Genomic DNA, 16,942 nt, shown 5'->3' with positions numbered 1-16,942 from the left:
TAAAGAGATATTTTATATACTATAATTATAAAGTATTTACAGCATGCAGCATTAATCAGAAGTAGTCTACTCTATTATTTACTGGAATAATATAAAATACAGTGTAATTTTTATGTAAAATTAAAAAATAGGTATCTAAAAAGCAATATATATAATATTAACCTTATATTTCTCTTACAAGTAGTTATACCTATATATAATCTGATTTTAAGATTAAAGGCCAGGATATAATATAGACATTGTGGTATGAGCGTACAAAAAAACGCATTTTGTATGGGTATTCTAGTGATCGGAGCAACCGGGTGATCGAAACAGCCGGGAAATACGTTATGATTGGCCGAGTCTGCTTATTCAGCACCAGTCTGTAGAATCCCCCCTATTGTAAAGGAAATAACAGTTTTTTCCATTCTGCAGTTTTGTGTGCGGATTCCTTTTGATTGGTCCGTTATGCTTACTCAGCAAGCTATACGTATTATGATTGGTTGGATGTGCTTATTCAGCACCTGTCTGTAGAAATTATATAAGCATACCACAACAAGCCTGCCTACCCACAGGCTTCACACTGGCACCCTTATAAGGCTTTATGCTGGCATCCCTGGAGGCTTCATGCTGGCATCCCTATATAGGCTTTATATTGGCACCCTATAGGCGCCCCTATAGGCTTCATACTGATTGATACCCTTGGAGGCTTCATGCTGGCATCCTTGGAAGCTTCATGTTGGCACCCTAGAGGCTTTTATATAGGCTTACATTACAGGTATGCGGAGGGCCGAAGGTCCGGAGCATTTATAGACATTATACTCTGTTAGTAAGCCTAAGTAGTCTTTCAAGCCTTAGACGAGCGGAGCGAGTCGTTAAAGACTTGTACTAAAAAAAAGCAAACACACATAACCTGCCTTAGGTATCTATCTGCCTACACTTCTTGCTTATGGGTTCTTACTGGCTTCTCTATAGGCTTCCTTATAGGCTTTACGGAGTACATAGGCTTACATTACAGACTTTCAGAGGCCTGAAGATCCAGAAGGTTATAGTAAAACCTCATGTAGTATTAATTTTTATGCGTATGATAATAAGAAACCCATACAATAATAGGGAGCCTGTATAGAGCCTACAATTATAGGTCAGCCAGGGCTAAAGGTCCCTGGAATGAGTACTAGTGAGCCCAAGCATTATTCTTTCCCCTTCAAGTCCACAGAGCAGACGAGCGGAGCAAGTCGTTTAATGCTTGTGTTTGCCTCGAATTTGTTCAAGTCAAAATTGAATTCAAGAGGCCATCTCAGAATCAATTCGATCTATATAGTTTGAAAAGATCGGATTGGAACTCGGAGCACGAAGTTTAAAAAGCATTCCTGTTAACCACTTTACTACAGAATTATCACAAGCTTTAAAGGATAATATGCAAAGCTTTCGCGAACCAACACTAGCAATGGTGTTTAGCTCTCTGATTATCAATCATACACGGATGAAAATACCCACAAACTCACTATTCATATGGACGCAACCGCACTGCGGCCAGTGTTGTAATCAAAATAACAGGATAAAAAAAACGAAACGAATAAAAAAACTGAGAGAAGTAAATCGAAATTAATTAAAACCTGCAAGTTAATACAGCTAAAATGGGGGCAGGAAGAAAGGATATCCCCCATTTTTCATTCTGAAGATGCTAAGGAGGAAGCTGTACATTCCCAGCAGCACTACTCCCCAAACGATCACTGCCAGCTGTTGCGCCTTTGCATCCGCCATGCGTGGAACTTTCAATGCCAGTGCGATAGTTGCAAAGGACAATATTCCATCTGGATGGATTAGGAGATGGTTAGAGCCAATACCGATTTTAAGACTCAATTTCAATTCCAAAGAGAACTTACAAATGGCTGCAATGATCTGGGTCTCCATTCCAAATTGATTTGAGAATCCCCCTGCAAAATAGCTTATACCCCCCCTACCGTCGCCAGCAACATATGGCACCTTGCGGATATGGTTAAACATATGGCCGCTTGTGAAGAGCAGGATAGCTATGAGACTGATAGCGGCCCACAAGTTTCGGTTTTGGACTACGGGAAGAACGTAAGGGGATGACACCGTGAAAAGAGTAATAAGGCCCAAAAGGATCGTAATGGCAGAGACAAGACGCATGTAATTTATAGGTCGAACCAACGGAGGTTTCGGACCCTCTGGGAGATGGCGATTCATCCACACATAAAGCTGATCAGCGGAAATGGGGCTGCATTTGAAAACTCGTCAATCGAAGTGACTTAATGAGGCAATGAAGGGATGTCTTTACCCGCTGAAGTCAAATCTGACTGGTGCTCCATCCAAGGTCGCAGAGGGGCCTACAGTCGGCGGAAATAAGAGGACAATTGGAGCAGTTTGGAGCATAAGCTGGGCCAGCAATTAGATGATGGCTCTCAAATCTGGGCTGGTACACATACTTTTTGAAATGTATTCCTACCATTGCTGAAGTCCAAAGTCCCAAAGAGGAGTTTGATCCCATCAGGTTGATTGGCCTTGTTCCAGCTCTTTGCGATAAGTTCCCATTCTGATTGAAATTCACGACAAAGAATGCATCCATAGCGAGCTTCTAAGGCTGTGAGAAGAATAGCAACATAATAGTCGCGCGGAGCCGAAGTGAGTTCGTCATACACGGTGTCATCTAGATCAATGGGAGCGTAGCGAGATAGGGATTGGAACTTGTGGAACTTGTCTATTGCGGGCTCAGCAGATAATGCAATTCCTGCTGTACACAGTAATGTAATGAAGCAAGAAAGGAATTTCATTTTGAGCGACACGATGGAATTGCAGAAGGAAAGTCTTGAATCTCTTGCCGGATTCTCTTGTAGATAGTAGTGTGCCTCACTGCAATACAAGTACCACAGTGCAATGGTGCTCCGAATGTCCAGGTGTCCACTTAGAATACGCGTGGTTGCAAGAAGTAGCTTAGCTCCACACCAACAGGTCGGCTCGGGTAGGCAGACGCATTGCAACTAATACTTCATCAACTACCATCAACGGATTTTATGTTTTAGTGCTTCCAAATATCTTGATTCAGCACATCTATATCTACCGGCATCATAGTGACCCATCAAGACACAGGTCAAGTTTGTATCTCCTCATGGCGCTGTTGTGCCCGGATGAATCATGCCCTGCACCTGAGGTATCTATCCTACTTTTAACGCAATGACCATAGAACTTACCCTGTTGTCCAGTATGAGTTGTCTTTGAGGACAGCGCAACTTGAAAATGTATTTGAGAAGACGCTTGCTCAAGTGAGGCAGCTCTTTGATAGCGAGTCTACCCGAATCGTCAAGGTCAATCGATTACTGCTCGAAGCCGACAATGATCATCTGCGTATGCGATGTCAGCAGGCAGACAAGGAAATATCAGAACTGGTCGAAGCAGAATCGGATTTAAGACAACGGCTTCTCGAAGCTCACCATGAAATATCAGATTTAAAAACTGCTCTTCGCACAAATTCTCGAACAGTCCAAGATCTAAAGGTATGTACATTCCCCCACTTTCCTTTCTCCCCGCTCTTCCCACCCTGAATCTACAATTTTGGAATTTAACTAAATTATATTGCACTGGCAGAATGAGATTGCGTCTCAAAACCGCAAGTTGTTGGAATATGAAACGGTCTTGGCAGAAAAGCTAAGCCTCGCGAAGGAGCTGTCAGATTTACGGTCAGAAGTCGATCGTCTTAGAAGCCAGAATATCTCACATCAAACTTTACTCTCCGAGAAATTGTCACTTGAACGTCAGCTTAATTCACTTGAGATTCAGATGGAAAATGAAAGACGTGCATTCGAGCGTGCAAGGCTCAACGATTCAAAGCAAATGGAAGAAGAGATGAAAGTCCGCTCGCAATTGGAGAAAATCCAGACCGAAATGGCCAAGGAGATCTCGGAGAGACGGCGACTTGAACGAGAAAACCGTGAAAGAGCCATTGAATGGGAAGGCCAGAAAAAACTCCTGGAAGACAAGCTGGAAGCTTTACGGAAAAAGTTGCGATCGACAAAGGATAGGCTGAAAGAAGCCCAAAATGAATCGCAGAAGCCACGTATCGTTTTGACCAAAGACAAAACTAGCGAGACTGGGCCACGTGTCCAAAGCATTTCACTTAGCCGTGCAACATCCGGGTTTGATCCTGATATGACCATTGCGACTCCGGGAGCTGTCCATGTCACAGAGAAAGTTAAGCGATCGTCGACCCTCCCTGGAGATAAATCATCATTCTCAATCACGCCGTATCTCAGACGCACAAACGCTGCCCCGGACTCGCCCGCCGGCTTAACAGATGATGAGGAAGAACGCTATGAATCACAACAAGTACTAAACCGTGATATTGATTCTCATGATAATAGCAATGTGGAAAGTGAAGCAGGGCATACTAAGTCAACTATTACGAGCACTCTCCGTCATTCAACGGACCACGATGAGGTCAGGACGCTCAATGAATTCCCCGGAACAAAGTCAACAGAAGCGCCAGTTGAATTTTCTAAACAAAGTGAGGGAATTGAGCCGATAATTCCCACTGCGTCAGTTAATGCTATGTCAACGCAGGGGAGGCAAAAACAAAAGAAGCGCAAACTTCTAGGTTCCCAGCGTGAGAAAACCTTGTTTGATGAGGAAGATGATAAGCCCGAGAGGGGAAGAAAGGACAAAAGCCTCGCAACTGGCCAGAATTCGGCTATTAATCACCCACAGTTATTCGGTGTTTCAAGCCGAGGGTTTGGGGGTACAACCGAGTTTTCCCCGCTGAAACGAGACAAAAGACCTGTGTAAGCCTGCGCGCGTGTTTTTCTTGGCTTTTGTCGTCTTTAGAGGATTGTATTTGCTGCTTTTTGACATTTGGGAAGGGTGACGATCCAGGGTAATGAGAATAGGAAGCAATCAGAATTAGGCACCAAATCCGTGCAATAACATTCAAAAGCAGTTGCCGGATTTGATTTAAGTCCAGTTTGATTAAAGGTTACTCGGATCTCTACATTGAGTATCTGCATGTCTATATATAGATCCACAAACCTGTGCTCTGCATACCAGTACGTTTATCTCCTCACTGGGCTAGTAGTCTGTGGCTGTGTGTTAGGACAGGATTAGTAGCCAACATTTGAGCACCATACCAGACGAAGGGAGATGAGTGGTTGAATTGTCCTGAGATAACTATGATCTTCTGAATTACAATAGTCCAACACACGGGGGGTCATTTAATCATGGAGAGCACACTGTATGTGCAGCAAAAAAGACTCGAGTTGTTGGGACTGAATAATAGTAGGTATTTGCGGTAGGTAGTCTCATAGCAGACTTGATGTAATAATGCTAATCATTCGCTATACAAATTCCCCATTCTGAACATACTCCGGAGTACAATGTGGGTTGGAGTGATAGCCCAGTGGATCAGAAAAGAAAAACCAACACTCTTTGCTAAGGAATAATGTGATTACTTGGGAGGATGGAATTCCCTCCTAAAACTAAATATATCGGTTAACAATAATTCAAATGTCCCTTGATCAAAATAAAATGGCATTTGGCATTCTGAAGAACTCCGCTAGCATCTATAATTTTTGTAAAATCCAGCACATATAATGCCCCCAGCCAATCAGAGGAATAGCAGTGAAAACGCCAGTTACATTGGAGTCTCTACCTTATTTCTTGTACGGAAACTACATTTGTCGAGAAATTTTTTTTAGCGAAAGAGCTATTCCCTTATAATTACCGCTGGAAAATCTACACTGCCCATTTAAGTATGTGGTCACGGTATATTTATAACCATCGCAATACTCCGTAAGTAGAGGGGGAAAAGGGAGGGCTGTATTTAGGCGTTTGTAGGATAACAGTTATATTTTAAGCCCTTGTTACTATGAAAGTACTTGTTATATTCAGACTGTGAAATTTTTATGTCAGAAAAATGTCATGACTCTTTTTTACAAGTGGTTGATCGTCACCATATTTAATGTTATTATTCTGCCGCTATCTCATGTATCTAATGTGCAGCACATATTCCATACATACTTCAGATGAAGGTTCGCTGGTACCGGGATTCCGGGACTGCTTCGTACTAGGCCAGACAGAGCAGGTACCAACTGCTACCGTACCGGATCAGGGGGGTTTTTAAAAAAAAAACATCATTCAACTGTTACATAAGGTCAAATAACCGGTTTACTATAAGAAATGTTAGCATTATAATAAAATGGTTATATAACAGTTATTTTATAACTAGTTAGTAATTAAGTAATGTTAATTTTTTAAGAAATGTTTATTCTAGGAAAACATTAGTTTTATAAAAAAAGGTCAATTTTTAAGAATTGTTTTTTCAAAAGTCTGCTCCTTCTTCTACCCTTCTGGCTTTTAACTATAACACTAAAAATTAAATAGTCTAAATAGTCTAGTAGTTAGATCAGATAGTCTTTACTATATAGGAATGCCAAAAAAAAAGTTATTTCTTTCCTTTGTGTAGTGATTGTAGTAGCCATAGTTTAAATCTAGCCATAGGTAGAAAAAAAAGATATAATAGTCATTAGTAAAAAAAGGATAACAATAGTAAAAATAAGAAAATGTTTATTTTTTAAAAAGCGTCAATTTTTACTAAATATTAATATTTTGGGAACGGTTAGGTATAAATAGATTTATTTTTTACGTTAAATTTTTGAGAAACTGTTAACTAACTGTTAACTGACGGTTTTTCAAAACCCCCTAGTCCGGTATGGTACCTTACCTAAACACCCGATACATATGTAGGTAGACCAAGAAACTTAAAATTTCTCTGACGAAACACATCAGTAGAAGCACGTTGTGAAGCTTACTATTGTGAACTTCCTCCATCGTAAACTCATTTGACCAAATTGCCTGTCTAATTTTGCCCTCAACTTTATTTAACGAGGACCACAAAGGATTTTAGTGCCTTCAAACATATGAAGCTGACAAGAATATGTGATATATCACCATGGAGGCAACCTTTGTCCTGTCGGTCTGGAGACTTCTCGCCAGTTTTATTAAAGCGTCTAGTGTCTTCAAAACAATGGCAGTCTCGTCAGAGAAATGATATATTCACAAGAGAAGCTGCGGTTCAGGGATTAAAGAGCAGGGCAGCATTCAAGCTATTACAGGTTGTGAACTATGCTTGCTTATTGACAATCTCTGCTAACGCAAGATTGATAGATTGACGAAAAATATCGCATCTTCCGGAGTGGGCAGACAGTTGTTGACTTAGTCAGTCTAATCCTATTGCTTTATTGATCTTTATTGACAATTGTTTCAGGGTTATGCACCTGGTTCATGGTCACAGGTTCGACAAACCAGCGGAAATGTTGTCGCCTGTTCTCTGCTAATTGTGTAACAGGTCGCAGTGAGCCGAACACAACCTAATGGACGAGTCCTTGGTGTCGACATCATTCCAGCTCAGCCTCCCAAAGGGGTATCAACAATACAGGGTAATTTTCTTTCTCCCGAGATACAGCATTATGTCCGAGAGTTTCTCCGCGATCCAGCCAGAGGTCGACCTCGCGTTTCAACTTCTTTCGCCTCGGAACGCCATTTCCCAAGCTCAGCTGTGCAAGATCCAAAATATTTAGATGAGGCAGAGGTTCATCGACCCTACACCGAGAACGAAAATGCTACAGTTTGTGATAAAGAGTCAGAAGAGACGGTGGATGTGGTTTTGAGCGATATGTCCGCTCCCTGGGTTCAAACAAGAGGATTTTGGAAGAGAAGTCTAAGTAACCCGTATCACAGGATGATGAACACCAGCGGCGTTAGCTTCCGAGACCATGTCGGCAGTATGGTATGTTCTCCAATGAGACGAGTTCGCTGTTAGACTATGTGTTGACGACCTTCAGGATCTTTGTCGAGCGGCTTTGCGTTTCAGTTTTAACGTCCTTAAGACAGGCGGTCATTTCGTCTGCAAATTCTATCAAGGACCTGAAGACAAAGCCTTTGAAAAGCAGTTGAGAGAATTATTTGAGAAAGTCCACAGACTAAAGCCCGAGTCTTCTCGCAGTGTATGACAGCCGATCTCTGTATAAGCCTGCTGTCAAAAGTCTTTGCTGAATAATGTTGATAGGAATCGCGAGAGGCGTATTTCGTTGCCATTGCTAGAAAGATGAAGGTCCCTAGATCCGCGGTGTTTGAGAATGAGGAAGCTTAAAGGAAGGTGTCATTCATTTGATTACAGCCTAATTCGACACTTGGCATTGTCAAGGTCGAGGGCTTTATTTGCCGGAATTTTCTTCTTATCCCTGCTTTATTCATCCACTAGTCCATCGAATTCGTCATCCCATTCAATTTCCGCTGTTGTAGCTTCAGCTGTTCGCTGGACCTTTCGACTTGTTAGCATTCGGACCAGAAGCAATTTCATGAAACGAACCTCTTTCAGGCCACTTAATTCCTCCAGATATTCCTTATCATTTAGAGCCTTTTCAACAAAATCCCAGCCATCTTTTCTATAAGCGTTGATTATGTTATCTGAGCATGCACTACAGCAATTGTAGCTTCTACCAGTTACAGAGATATTTGTAAAGGTAGAAAGAAAACCTCTAATTTGGTGCGGAACGAGACCAAGAGGATGGTCTTCTTGATCAGTGTTCTGAGAAGTTGGAGCAGGAGCGGCTGCTCCTTCGGGGTGTTGAAGGATCGACACGAAGAGCTCGACCAGCAATGCTGACGCTATAGCAGATACTCCCGGACGTGTGACAGTGCATTGCTGGTCGAGTGTTTGATCTTTGAGAGACTATATTCACGTTAACAGCTTTCGACTAATAGAGTGATGTTTGACTCACATCCATTGGTGCAACAACATCATTACAAAAATAACAGCCAAGCTCTGATGCTGTGTTGGACGCAGTCTTAACACCATGACGCATGACGACAAAGGTATCGAATCCCAACGCTGCATTCATGACGATCTTCCCTGTGGCTTTCCCGATCACCGTGGGTAGCCAGCGAGACTCCCGACTATCCATGAGGAGAAATATAGCGTCATGGTCGTCAATTAACTTTTTAAGGACCTCGAAATCTGTCCGAGTTTTAACAGTATCGGTTACTGGGTGGCCAGCCATCGGAACAGAAAGGACATGCCCGGTGGAATTCACTCCTGGATAAATATCTCTCAAGGCCTCTGAAGCCCGGTGGGCCTTTTTAGCCCCTCCTTCCAGGCAGTCCTTGAAACTGAACAATGGTTGCCTCACGGGATTGGAGAATGAGACAGATCCATTGTCCACGAAGGTGATTGTTCGCACACCCCAACCCTGTGTCAAATGATATCAGCTCTGCGCCAGATAGGAAGACACTCTGTTTTTCCCACGTACCAGCAAATTTCGAGCAACATAACTCCCCAACGTCCCTGCTCCCAGAAGAAGGCAGCTGGTACGTTTTATCTTCTCAAGATCGAGATTGGGACTTATTCTCCACTTGATAAGTTTCAGATTTAGGTCGACCGCCTGATCAGCCAATCTGCCACGGAGATTTTCAGCATTTCGAACTAGTATAGTTATCCATCCTAGCCATCTTACTTGTGAGGATCCATGTACGCTGTCAAATCAACGACCCGCCCGGCTAATTTGCCCGCAGAATTTCGCTCCCAGCCAGTCACCTTTGGTATTTGACCGTGCGGAGGTTGTTCAATGTCAGGGTCAGCTGCTCGAGAAGAGTCCAATTCAAGAGTGATCACTAAACTCCGCCCTTGGTCACGCTTGGACTGGACATCGCGATAACACAAGATCTGTACCTTATCTAGTCTCCAACGTTGCCTCACGAGGACGAGAAGATTTCTTAGCATCCATCCAGGAGCATTGAGATAGTTAGAAGGATCCGCGAAGCAGATGTAACAGTCTTCAAATTTTGCGCCGTCGAAAAACCCGGCCTCGTAGCTCGCAAGAGAGGATATCTTCCAGGAAAAGCTGGTAGTATCTGAACGGGTTGGTCTGGCACGGTCGGTTTCAGGCGAATCACCATGTTTAGATCTGCCAATATCCAATTCCGTCCTGTCTAGACCATTCCAATCTTTTCGAGCTAAGAAAAAGCCGTGCTGGCGAGCATCCACCCCATATCTCCATGCCTGCACAGCATCAACTAAAGCAGAGCTTTCCTGCCCTGTGAGCTTTTGTGAACCGGGGATGACGCGGTCATTGGAACTCTCATTAGGGCCTGAGGAGCTTTTCGTTACGGGAACCCATGGGGGGTGAGAATGGATTGCAGGAAAAGCAAACCAATAATGGAATCTGTATTTTTTGAGATCCGCAAAAGAAAGAATAATGAAAGAGGACAAGAGAGAAGGGCAGGAATAGATTGTACCATCATTGATAGCATCCCAGATCTGATAGGAAACGTTAGTGCTATGCCAAGTCGTGCGGAGACTTGAAAGTGCTCACAGTTTTTCCTGCCTGCTGTATCATTAACGCCTTGTCCGCATTTCGATATTCTTCGATAGTATTGACATTCTTGATCATTCCCTCAGCTCTATAGTAGCCAGCAGGAACCCTAGAATTAACCGACTCGTCGATCAGTCGAATCAGTCGGCAATCAAGTGGGCCTCGAAGAAGCGGGAGAAAGATAAAGCAGGGGGAAAAAAAAAGGAAAAAGACATATATGTATGTCAAGGGCTGAAAGTACTTACTCATCACTTGTAAGGGCATTTCCGTGAATCTGCATTCGGCATGATGCATCAGGCGCATCGGATGAGCGTATCTCATACAAACCTAGCACTTTTCGGGCGGAGTCGTCAAGCTTGTCATGATTGATTTTGAGAGATGCAAGTGAAGTGTAAAAGGGGAGTTCGATATCCGATACAAAGGGAGTGTACTGCATTTCGTATGATACCCAAGGAACTCTTTAAGTCCTGTATCAAAAGGGCACGACAGAACAGACAAATAATTTGGTGGCTCGCAGCCGACTCAGAGGAAAAGGCGTCTCTTCAGATACTTGCTTTTCCTTTCACGTCGTACACAAGGATTGTATCGCATCTACTGAGAAACGCATTCGATGCGCCTGGGTCGCAGACAGTGGACATCAGAGAGGCGGCAGTTGATCGCCGGTTATCTTGGAATTATCCCCACTCAGAAAAGGAGGCTTCCAAGATTGTTTCGGTACGGGGTAGATGACGAACTTGGGCAATGATGGGCGGTCAGCAGACTCAGTCACGGTCCAACCAGGCTGATGTCATGTCGGCTACCTAATCTGTACGGAGTACGGAGTAAGCCGTTGCAGGTTAAGGCGGCGCTCAGGCCGAAGTTCAGCACGTGTCGGTCCGCGCGATTACCTCTAGGTCGCAACAACGCCCAGGTTCGTAATTGGTTGCACCACCGGAGTCGTGTAACTGCGAGATTCCATTGGCCACCTGAGTATCTTGACGGGGTGGACCCTCGATCGCTCTTCCATTGGACCGTATTCCGTAATTACTGCCTAGGTAGGTGCCTAACCTGGAACCTACTCCGTACAGCCATTTTTCGTTTAAGCCTTGCAGTAGTGCGTACAAAGTAATAATTATTATGTCTGGGCATATTATGACGTCCAGGCTGCCACCCAAAATACCACGCTGAACGACGTTCTCTTTCAAGGGCGTCTCTGATATATCTCTCGGCATGTCGACTTTGTGAACCGTTCGCCTCATCTCTAATAATACCATTGTTTGAAGGCCTGATTGAAAATATCTTCTGTCTCCCAACATCTATTCTCATTGCATCCTGATCAGGGTATATATCCCTAGCCCCGTTGCAGACTGGCCCGTAGTGAATTGAGGCTTACATTGAGTATTTTGCTTGGAGAATCATGCTCATCGGTCTGTGTGGAGGTCCGTTTGCGGAACCCTGATTTGCAGAGCGTTGTCTATCCGCATGATCTAGGCACAGGCTAGTAGCTGACTCTATAAAAGGCATTTGTGCTGGTAAGCACGCCATCGCGGAGTACTTGATTCAAGAGCAGGGTTTCCAATTGCTCGAGTTGGTCAATAAGAACCCCCTCCAGATATCTGATGGGCCCGATGATGATTTTCTACTGCAAGCTTCCGACATAAGGCGTAAGAGCGGCCATGGCTCCGACCTAGTATTCGAGACCGTTGATGCACTCTTGGAGTTTGTCACCAAGAGATGGAGGGAACGGTGGGTCACAACCGATATCTGGGATGGTGCTACATTGGATCGGCTTCTTCAGCGACCATTCTTTCTCCTCGTTAGCGTAGATGCGCCGGTTAGTTTACGATGGCAAAGATTTAGGGATAGGTGAGTTCAAAGCTTTCGGCGTTGTACATCGTGGATGAATAGAGGTCGAGGCTAACATGCCACTCATAGGTGCTTGAGGCGCCAGCTGGATCCTCCGGATCTCGAAAAGTTTGTTCTTTGGAACGACCGACATTTGTATGACAAAGACATTGGCCGCGCCTATTTGACAGATCGGGCGCAGGTTCGCCTCTTCAATTCTTCGTCGTCATTGGGTGAACTGCACGCAGCTCTGAAGGCTCTAGACTTGGCAAATCCCCAGCGTCTGCGGCCAACTTGGGACCAGTATTTCATGCAGCTGGCATCTCTGGCTGCGCAGCGAAGCAATTGTATGAAAAGAAGAGTGGGCTGCGTTATCGTTCGGGACCATCGTGTTATAAGCACGGGGTATAATGGAACACCGCGCAACATCAGAAATTGCAACGAGGGCGGGTGTAAGTGGTATTCGCATGATTGTCCTGGGTTCGTGGGCGAATCTCACAAACATAGGTCCTCGGTGTAACCGTGGTGAGGGTGGAGGCTCAGGTCTGTCAATGTGTCTCTGTATCCATGCGGAAGAGAACGCCCTTTTAGAGGCAGGGAGAGAGCGCATTAGGGAAGGCGCAATACTCTATTGTAATACGTGAGCATGACTTTCTTCCCCCCATCCCATGCCCTCCAACAGTTGCAAAGCTAATATTCCCATGAAGGTGTCCTTGCTTGACATGTACGGTGAAAATCGCTCAAGTTGGTATTTCCGAAGTAGTTTACTCCCAAAGTTACACTATGGACAAAGAGGTGAGTGGAATTATCCTTTCTGTGTGTGAAGACCAACTTACATGGGGACAGAGCGCAGCCATTCTGGAGGCTGCTGGTGTACGCCTCCGTCAATTTTCACCTGTGAGATCCTCTCCATATATTTCAATGTAACAATGCTGATATTTGGTAGCCTCAAAACGGCCTCATTTATCTTCAATCTTTGGGAGATTCCAACGAAGACACAACTTAGAAGGCACGGAGACATTATCCGCATGATTAGATATCGAGGGTTTAGTGTTTGCTATTTTTCAATGCCATGGCGCATGTAGCCTGGTTAATGTTATCCGGCATCGGCTTATACATAGCCCGCATGCATAATCAATTCATTTGAATTATCCGTCAGGGCAAATCGGACGCAAGAAAAACGGGGGGCGAAAAGAAAAGAGGAAGGGATGGAGGCGGTGGAGAGGGAAACTGAGGAGTGCGAAGTATGTTTGCAAATGTGAGAAAAATATATGTAGATAACGTAGATCATCAATAGAAGGTCAAAAATGACATCCTATGTTCCTGACGTATTTGAACATTGACTTGAATTCAGGGTCCAATTAGTCGTTTTCTTGTGGGGCTTTTGGTTTTTTGGTGGTGTCACGGAGCCGCACAGAGCGTATAAATGGAAACCCTGTTCTTCAAATCATCATCATACTCCGGAGTACATCGACTTCGCTCGGCTAATTGATAAGTCTAGAATTCGGCAAATACGCATTCCACAACGGATATTTAGTGAGGGAGATTTGGTATCTTTGGTTGATTCTAGCATTTATCTTGATATCACGAGGCGGTATCTATCTGAACGGGAAGGAAAAAAAATTATTTCGGGCATATCAGTTGTGACTCAGAATAAGCCCGAAGCTGCATGGACGTGTAAGATCTATGCAAGCTTAAATGAACAACTTTCAATAATCTGAACCGTTCGTCATCTAGCTGCGCAACCGCTCACATCCTTATTCCTGTTGGCAAAGACTGCTTATTCTAAGTCAACATGCCCACAGTGCACCTGCTTGATTATGTTGCTGGGAACGTTAGATCTCTAGTCAATGCAATCCGAAAGGTTGGCTATGAAGTAGAATGGATCAAATCACCTGAGGAAATTCGCAATGCAGAGGTGAGTACTTGGGAGATAATCAACGTGTTTACGTGCTAAATTTATGTCATAGATACTGATTTTGCCGGGAGTTGGACATTTTGGGCACTGTCTTTCTCAACTCGCTGCGGGTGGCTTTTTGGAACCAGTTCGGAAGCATATTGAATCAGGCCGACCTTTCATGGGTATCTGTGTCGGGCTGCAGGCACTTTTCAGTGGCTCTGACGAAGACCCCAAAGTTCCTGGCCTAGGGTTGATACCAATGCGACTACGAAGATTCGATGACAGTAACAAGAGCGTACCACACATCGGATGGAACTCAGCTAGGAGCACCAGTCAGGAAGGCTCCACGTCCACAACTCTCTATGGACTGCGTCCAGATAGTAAATACTACTACGTTCATTCATATGCTGTCCCTTACGAGGCTGGCGTGCTCGAAAAAGAAGGATGGTCGGTCGCTACGGCTATGTACGGAGAAGAAGAATTCGTTGGCGCGATAGCACGAGGAAATGTCTTTGCGACACAATTTCACCCTGAGAAGAGCGGACAAGCAGGCTTGCGCACAATTCGCGCTTTTTTGACGGGCCAAAAGTTCGAGTCCTTTGAGATATCTCCACGGGAAGCTGAAAAGCAAGACGGATTGACTCGAAGAGTTATTGCATGTCTTGATGTGCGAACGAACGATGAAGGAGATCTCGTTGTCACAAAGGGGGATCAATATGACGTGCGAGAGAAAGACGGAATAAATAGCGGTGGTAAAATAAGGAATCTTGGCAAGCCGGTCGACATGGCAAGGAAGTACTACGAACAAGGCGCCGACGAAGTGACATTTTTGAATATCACATCTTTTCGAAACTGTCCTTTGAAGGACACTCCCATGCTGGAAATCTTACGGCGAACTTCGGAAACAGTGTTTGTGCCCCTCACGATCGGCGGGGGAATAAAGGATTCGGTAGACACAGATGGGACTCAAGTTTCTGCGCTGGACGTTGCTACGATGTATTTTAAGTCTGGTGCTGACAAGATTAGCATTGGTTCTGACGCCGTCATTGCTGCGGAAGAGTATTATAAAAACGGGAGGAAATTGACTGGAAAGACTGCGATAGAGCAGATATCGAAGGCATATGGGAATCAAGCCGTGGTTGTCAGTGTGGATCCAAAACGTGTCTACGTTAACGGGCCTGGTGACACTAGCCACCACACAATCAAGACGGCGTATCCAAATGCTCAAGGCCAAGACACTTGTTGGTATCAATGCACTATCAAAGGAGGTAGAGAATCTCGTGACCTCGACGTTCGTCAACTGGTACAAGCAGTGGAAGCAATGGGAGCCGGCGAGATTCTTCTGAATTGCATCGACAAAGATGGGAGCAACAGCGGCTTTGATCTGGAATTGATTCGTGATGTTAAAGCTGCTGTCAAAATTCCGGTGATAGCCTCTAGTGGAGCTGGACACCCGGTTCATTTCGAACAAGTTTTCAAGGAAACCCCGGCAGATGCGGCACTGGGAGCTGGCATGGTACGTATGATGAACGTTTCTTCCTGTGACAAACAATTCTGACAATTACAACCCAGTTCCACCGTGGTGAGTTTACTGTAAACGACGTCAAAACCTATCTGATGGATAGGGGTTTCCTTGTCCGGAAACTTGAGACTGAGTGATGAACCCTCCAACCTATAATAATGCCTTCAAATACCTGTCTGAATACAGGGCATTGACCGGTGTTATTATATCAATTATGATCAGTTTGACCAGAGAAACTTTTATTCAATTGAAATAAAGATTCACATCAGTTAAGTAATATGAAAAAAAAACAATGTATCTGTTGAGACAGACTTTCGTGTTTTATCTATACTTAACAGTGCAAGTGAATGAATGACCCTTGACAACGAACGTTTTCCTGCCGAACGTTCTGCTCATCTAAAACAGCCTTGGTTGCCCATACCAGGTATTTATCTGACTTAAAAATACAATCTGCCTACTACTCTGTATATGTAGTTACTGGGCAAGGTTGCAGGTGGTAGGTACTAGGTAGCCACCTCAGTTCATGGTGTGGCCAGTGTCTGCTGCTAGTTACCTAATTGGTCCCATACGCTGACAAAGCAATATTCATGAAATCCAATAGAAGGATGAAGGTTCAAGCCTCTTGGCAGATTCGACCCACTTCATGCGTTTTCCTTTTCGGGTTTGGGCATGCATAACCTGATGGTCACTTCGCCACTCGTGACTGCACCTGCTTAATAATAAAATCTTGCATCGCAAATTCGCTGTGATTTATTCTTCTCAACATCTTCTTTACCCCCTTTCATCAATCACAAAGCCCCTTTCATCCGGTCACACATCAGAAGTATGATCTAACTTATCTGGGCCGTAACACCCCAGCCTTTTTTCTGCTTGTTGTCGAAGTACCGTCAACTTTCCAGTTCTTCCTGCAGGTACCCACGTACGTTGTGGTCATCTCGGCTCAGACTTCGTTCCCTCTCTACGTCAGTCCTAGTTCTGTCGGCAGCAGAATAGGGCCCATTGCCTACGAGGTATTTGAAGGGCTTCCGAATAGTTCCTTGAATCGCGGAGGAGCTTCGTTGTTCGTTTGTGGACTGGGCAGGGAAATTAGGAAGGCCCTCGTTTCGCCTTCTACTTGTCTACAGAGCTCATACCGCTTCATGTACACAAGAGTCTGTTCCTTGTTTGTATCCAGCAGTCTTCGAGTGCTTTCCAATCAACATACAACCAAAGAGTTCTGTCAATTCATGAGATCGGATAACTTGGTCGATAGACATCGAAATTTGGTCTCTGAATTCTGATTTTGATTGATATACTCTCTTTCATAATAACCCTCTGAACAGACTGCTCGGGAATAAA

The 16,942-nt window shown here is 44.3% G+C and overlaps 6 protein-coding genes across 6 annotated transcripts; 4 read left to right on the top strand and 2 right to left on the bottom strand.

Moving 5' to 3' along the window:
- Positions 1-2,277: 2,277 nt before the first annotated feature.
- Positions 2,278-2,774, bottom strand: T310_3625 (Oligosaccharyl transferase subunit; the record flags this gene model as incomplete). The annotated part of the gene is made up of 2 exons (XM_013473577.1): positions 2,278-2,379; positions 2,430-2,774. 2 exons carry the CDS (start codon positions 2,772-2,774, stop codon positions 2,278-2,280), a joined length of 447 nt encoding a protein of 148 aa, XP_013329031.1.
- Positions 2,775-3,109: 335 nt separating this feature from the next.
- Positions 3,110-4,779, top strand: T310_3624 (Uncharacterized protein; the record flags this gene model as incomplete). Its single annotated transcript, XM_013473576.1, has 3 exons — positions 3,110-3,151; positions 3,204-3,494; positions 3,586-4,779. The coding sequence occupies 3 exons, from the start codon at positions 3,110-3,112 to the stop codon at positions 4,777-4,779; spliced, it is 1,527 nt and encodes a 508-aa protein (XP_013329030.1).
- Positions 4,780-6,937: 2,158 nt separating this feature from the next.
- On the top strand, positions 6,938-8,137 carry T310_3623 (uncharacterized protein; the record flags this gene model as incomplete). Its single annotated transcript, XM_013473575.1, has 6 exons — positions 6,938-6,961; positions 7,153-7,203; positions 7,253-7,279; positions 7,334-7,774; positions 7,830-7,991; positions 8,054-8,137. 6 exons carry the CDS (start codon positions 6,938-6,940, stop codon positions 8,135-8,137), a joined length of 789 nt encoding a protein of 262 aa, XP_013329029.1.
- A 96-nt stretch (positions 8,138-8,233) lies between these two features.
- T310_3622 (Autophagy ubiquitin-activating enzyme ApgG) lies at positions 8,234-11,569 on the bottom strand (the record flags this gene model as incomplete). The annotated part of the gene is made up of 8 exons (XM_013473574.1): positions 8,234-8,308; positions 8,357-8,719; positions 8,769-9,236; positions 9,297-9,441; positions 9,501-10,303; positions 10,359-10,467; positions 10,604-10,788; positions 11,246-11,569. 8 exons carry the CDS (start codon positions 11,567-11,569, stop codon positions 8,234-8,236), a joined length of 2,472 nt encoding a protein of 823 aa, XP_013329028.1.
- A 185-nt stretch (positions 11,570-11,754) lies between these two features.
- Positions 11,755-13,188, top strand: T310_3621 (dCMP deaminase; the record flags this gene model as incomplete). The annotated part of the gene is made up of 7 exons (XM_013473573.1): positions 11,755-11,776; positions 11,858-12,203; positions 12,273-12,634; positions 12,690-12,822; positions 12,890-12,977; positions 13,029-13,079; positions 13,129-13,188. 7 exons carry the CDS (start codon positions 11,755-11,757, stop codon positions 13,186-13,188), a joined length of 1,062 nt encoding a protein of 353 aa, XP_013329027.1.
- Positions 13,189-13,977: 789 nt separating this feature from the next.
- Positions 13,978-16,111, top strand: T310_3620 (Imidazole glycerol phosphate synthase subunit hisF; the record flags this gene model as incomplete). Its single annotated transcript, XM_013473572.1, has 3 exons — positions 13,978-14,100; positions 14,153-15,598; positions 16,079-16,111. 3 exons carry the CDS (start codon positions 13,978-13,980, stop codon positions 16,109-16,111), a joined length of 1,602 nt encoding a protein of 533 aa, XP_013329026.1.
- Positions 16,112-16,942: the final 831 nt, after the last annotated feature.

This window comes from Rasamsonia emersonii (assembly GCF_000968595.1).
Source record: "Rasamsonia emersonii CBS 393.64 chromosome Unknown ctg1118621760073, whole genome shotgun sequence".
Lineage (NCBI taxonomy): Eukaryota > Fungi > Ascomycota > Eurotiomycetes > Eurotiales > Trichocomaceae > Rasamsonia > Rasamsonia emersonii.
The sequence above is the reverse complement of the archived record's forward strand: the minus strand, read 5'-3'. Positions and strand labels throughout refer to the sequence as shown.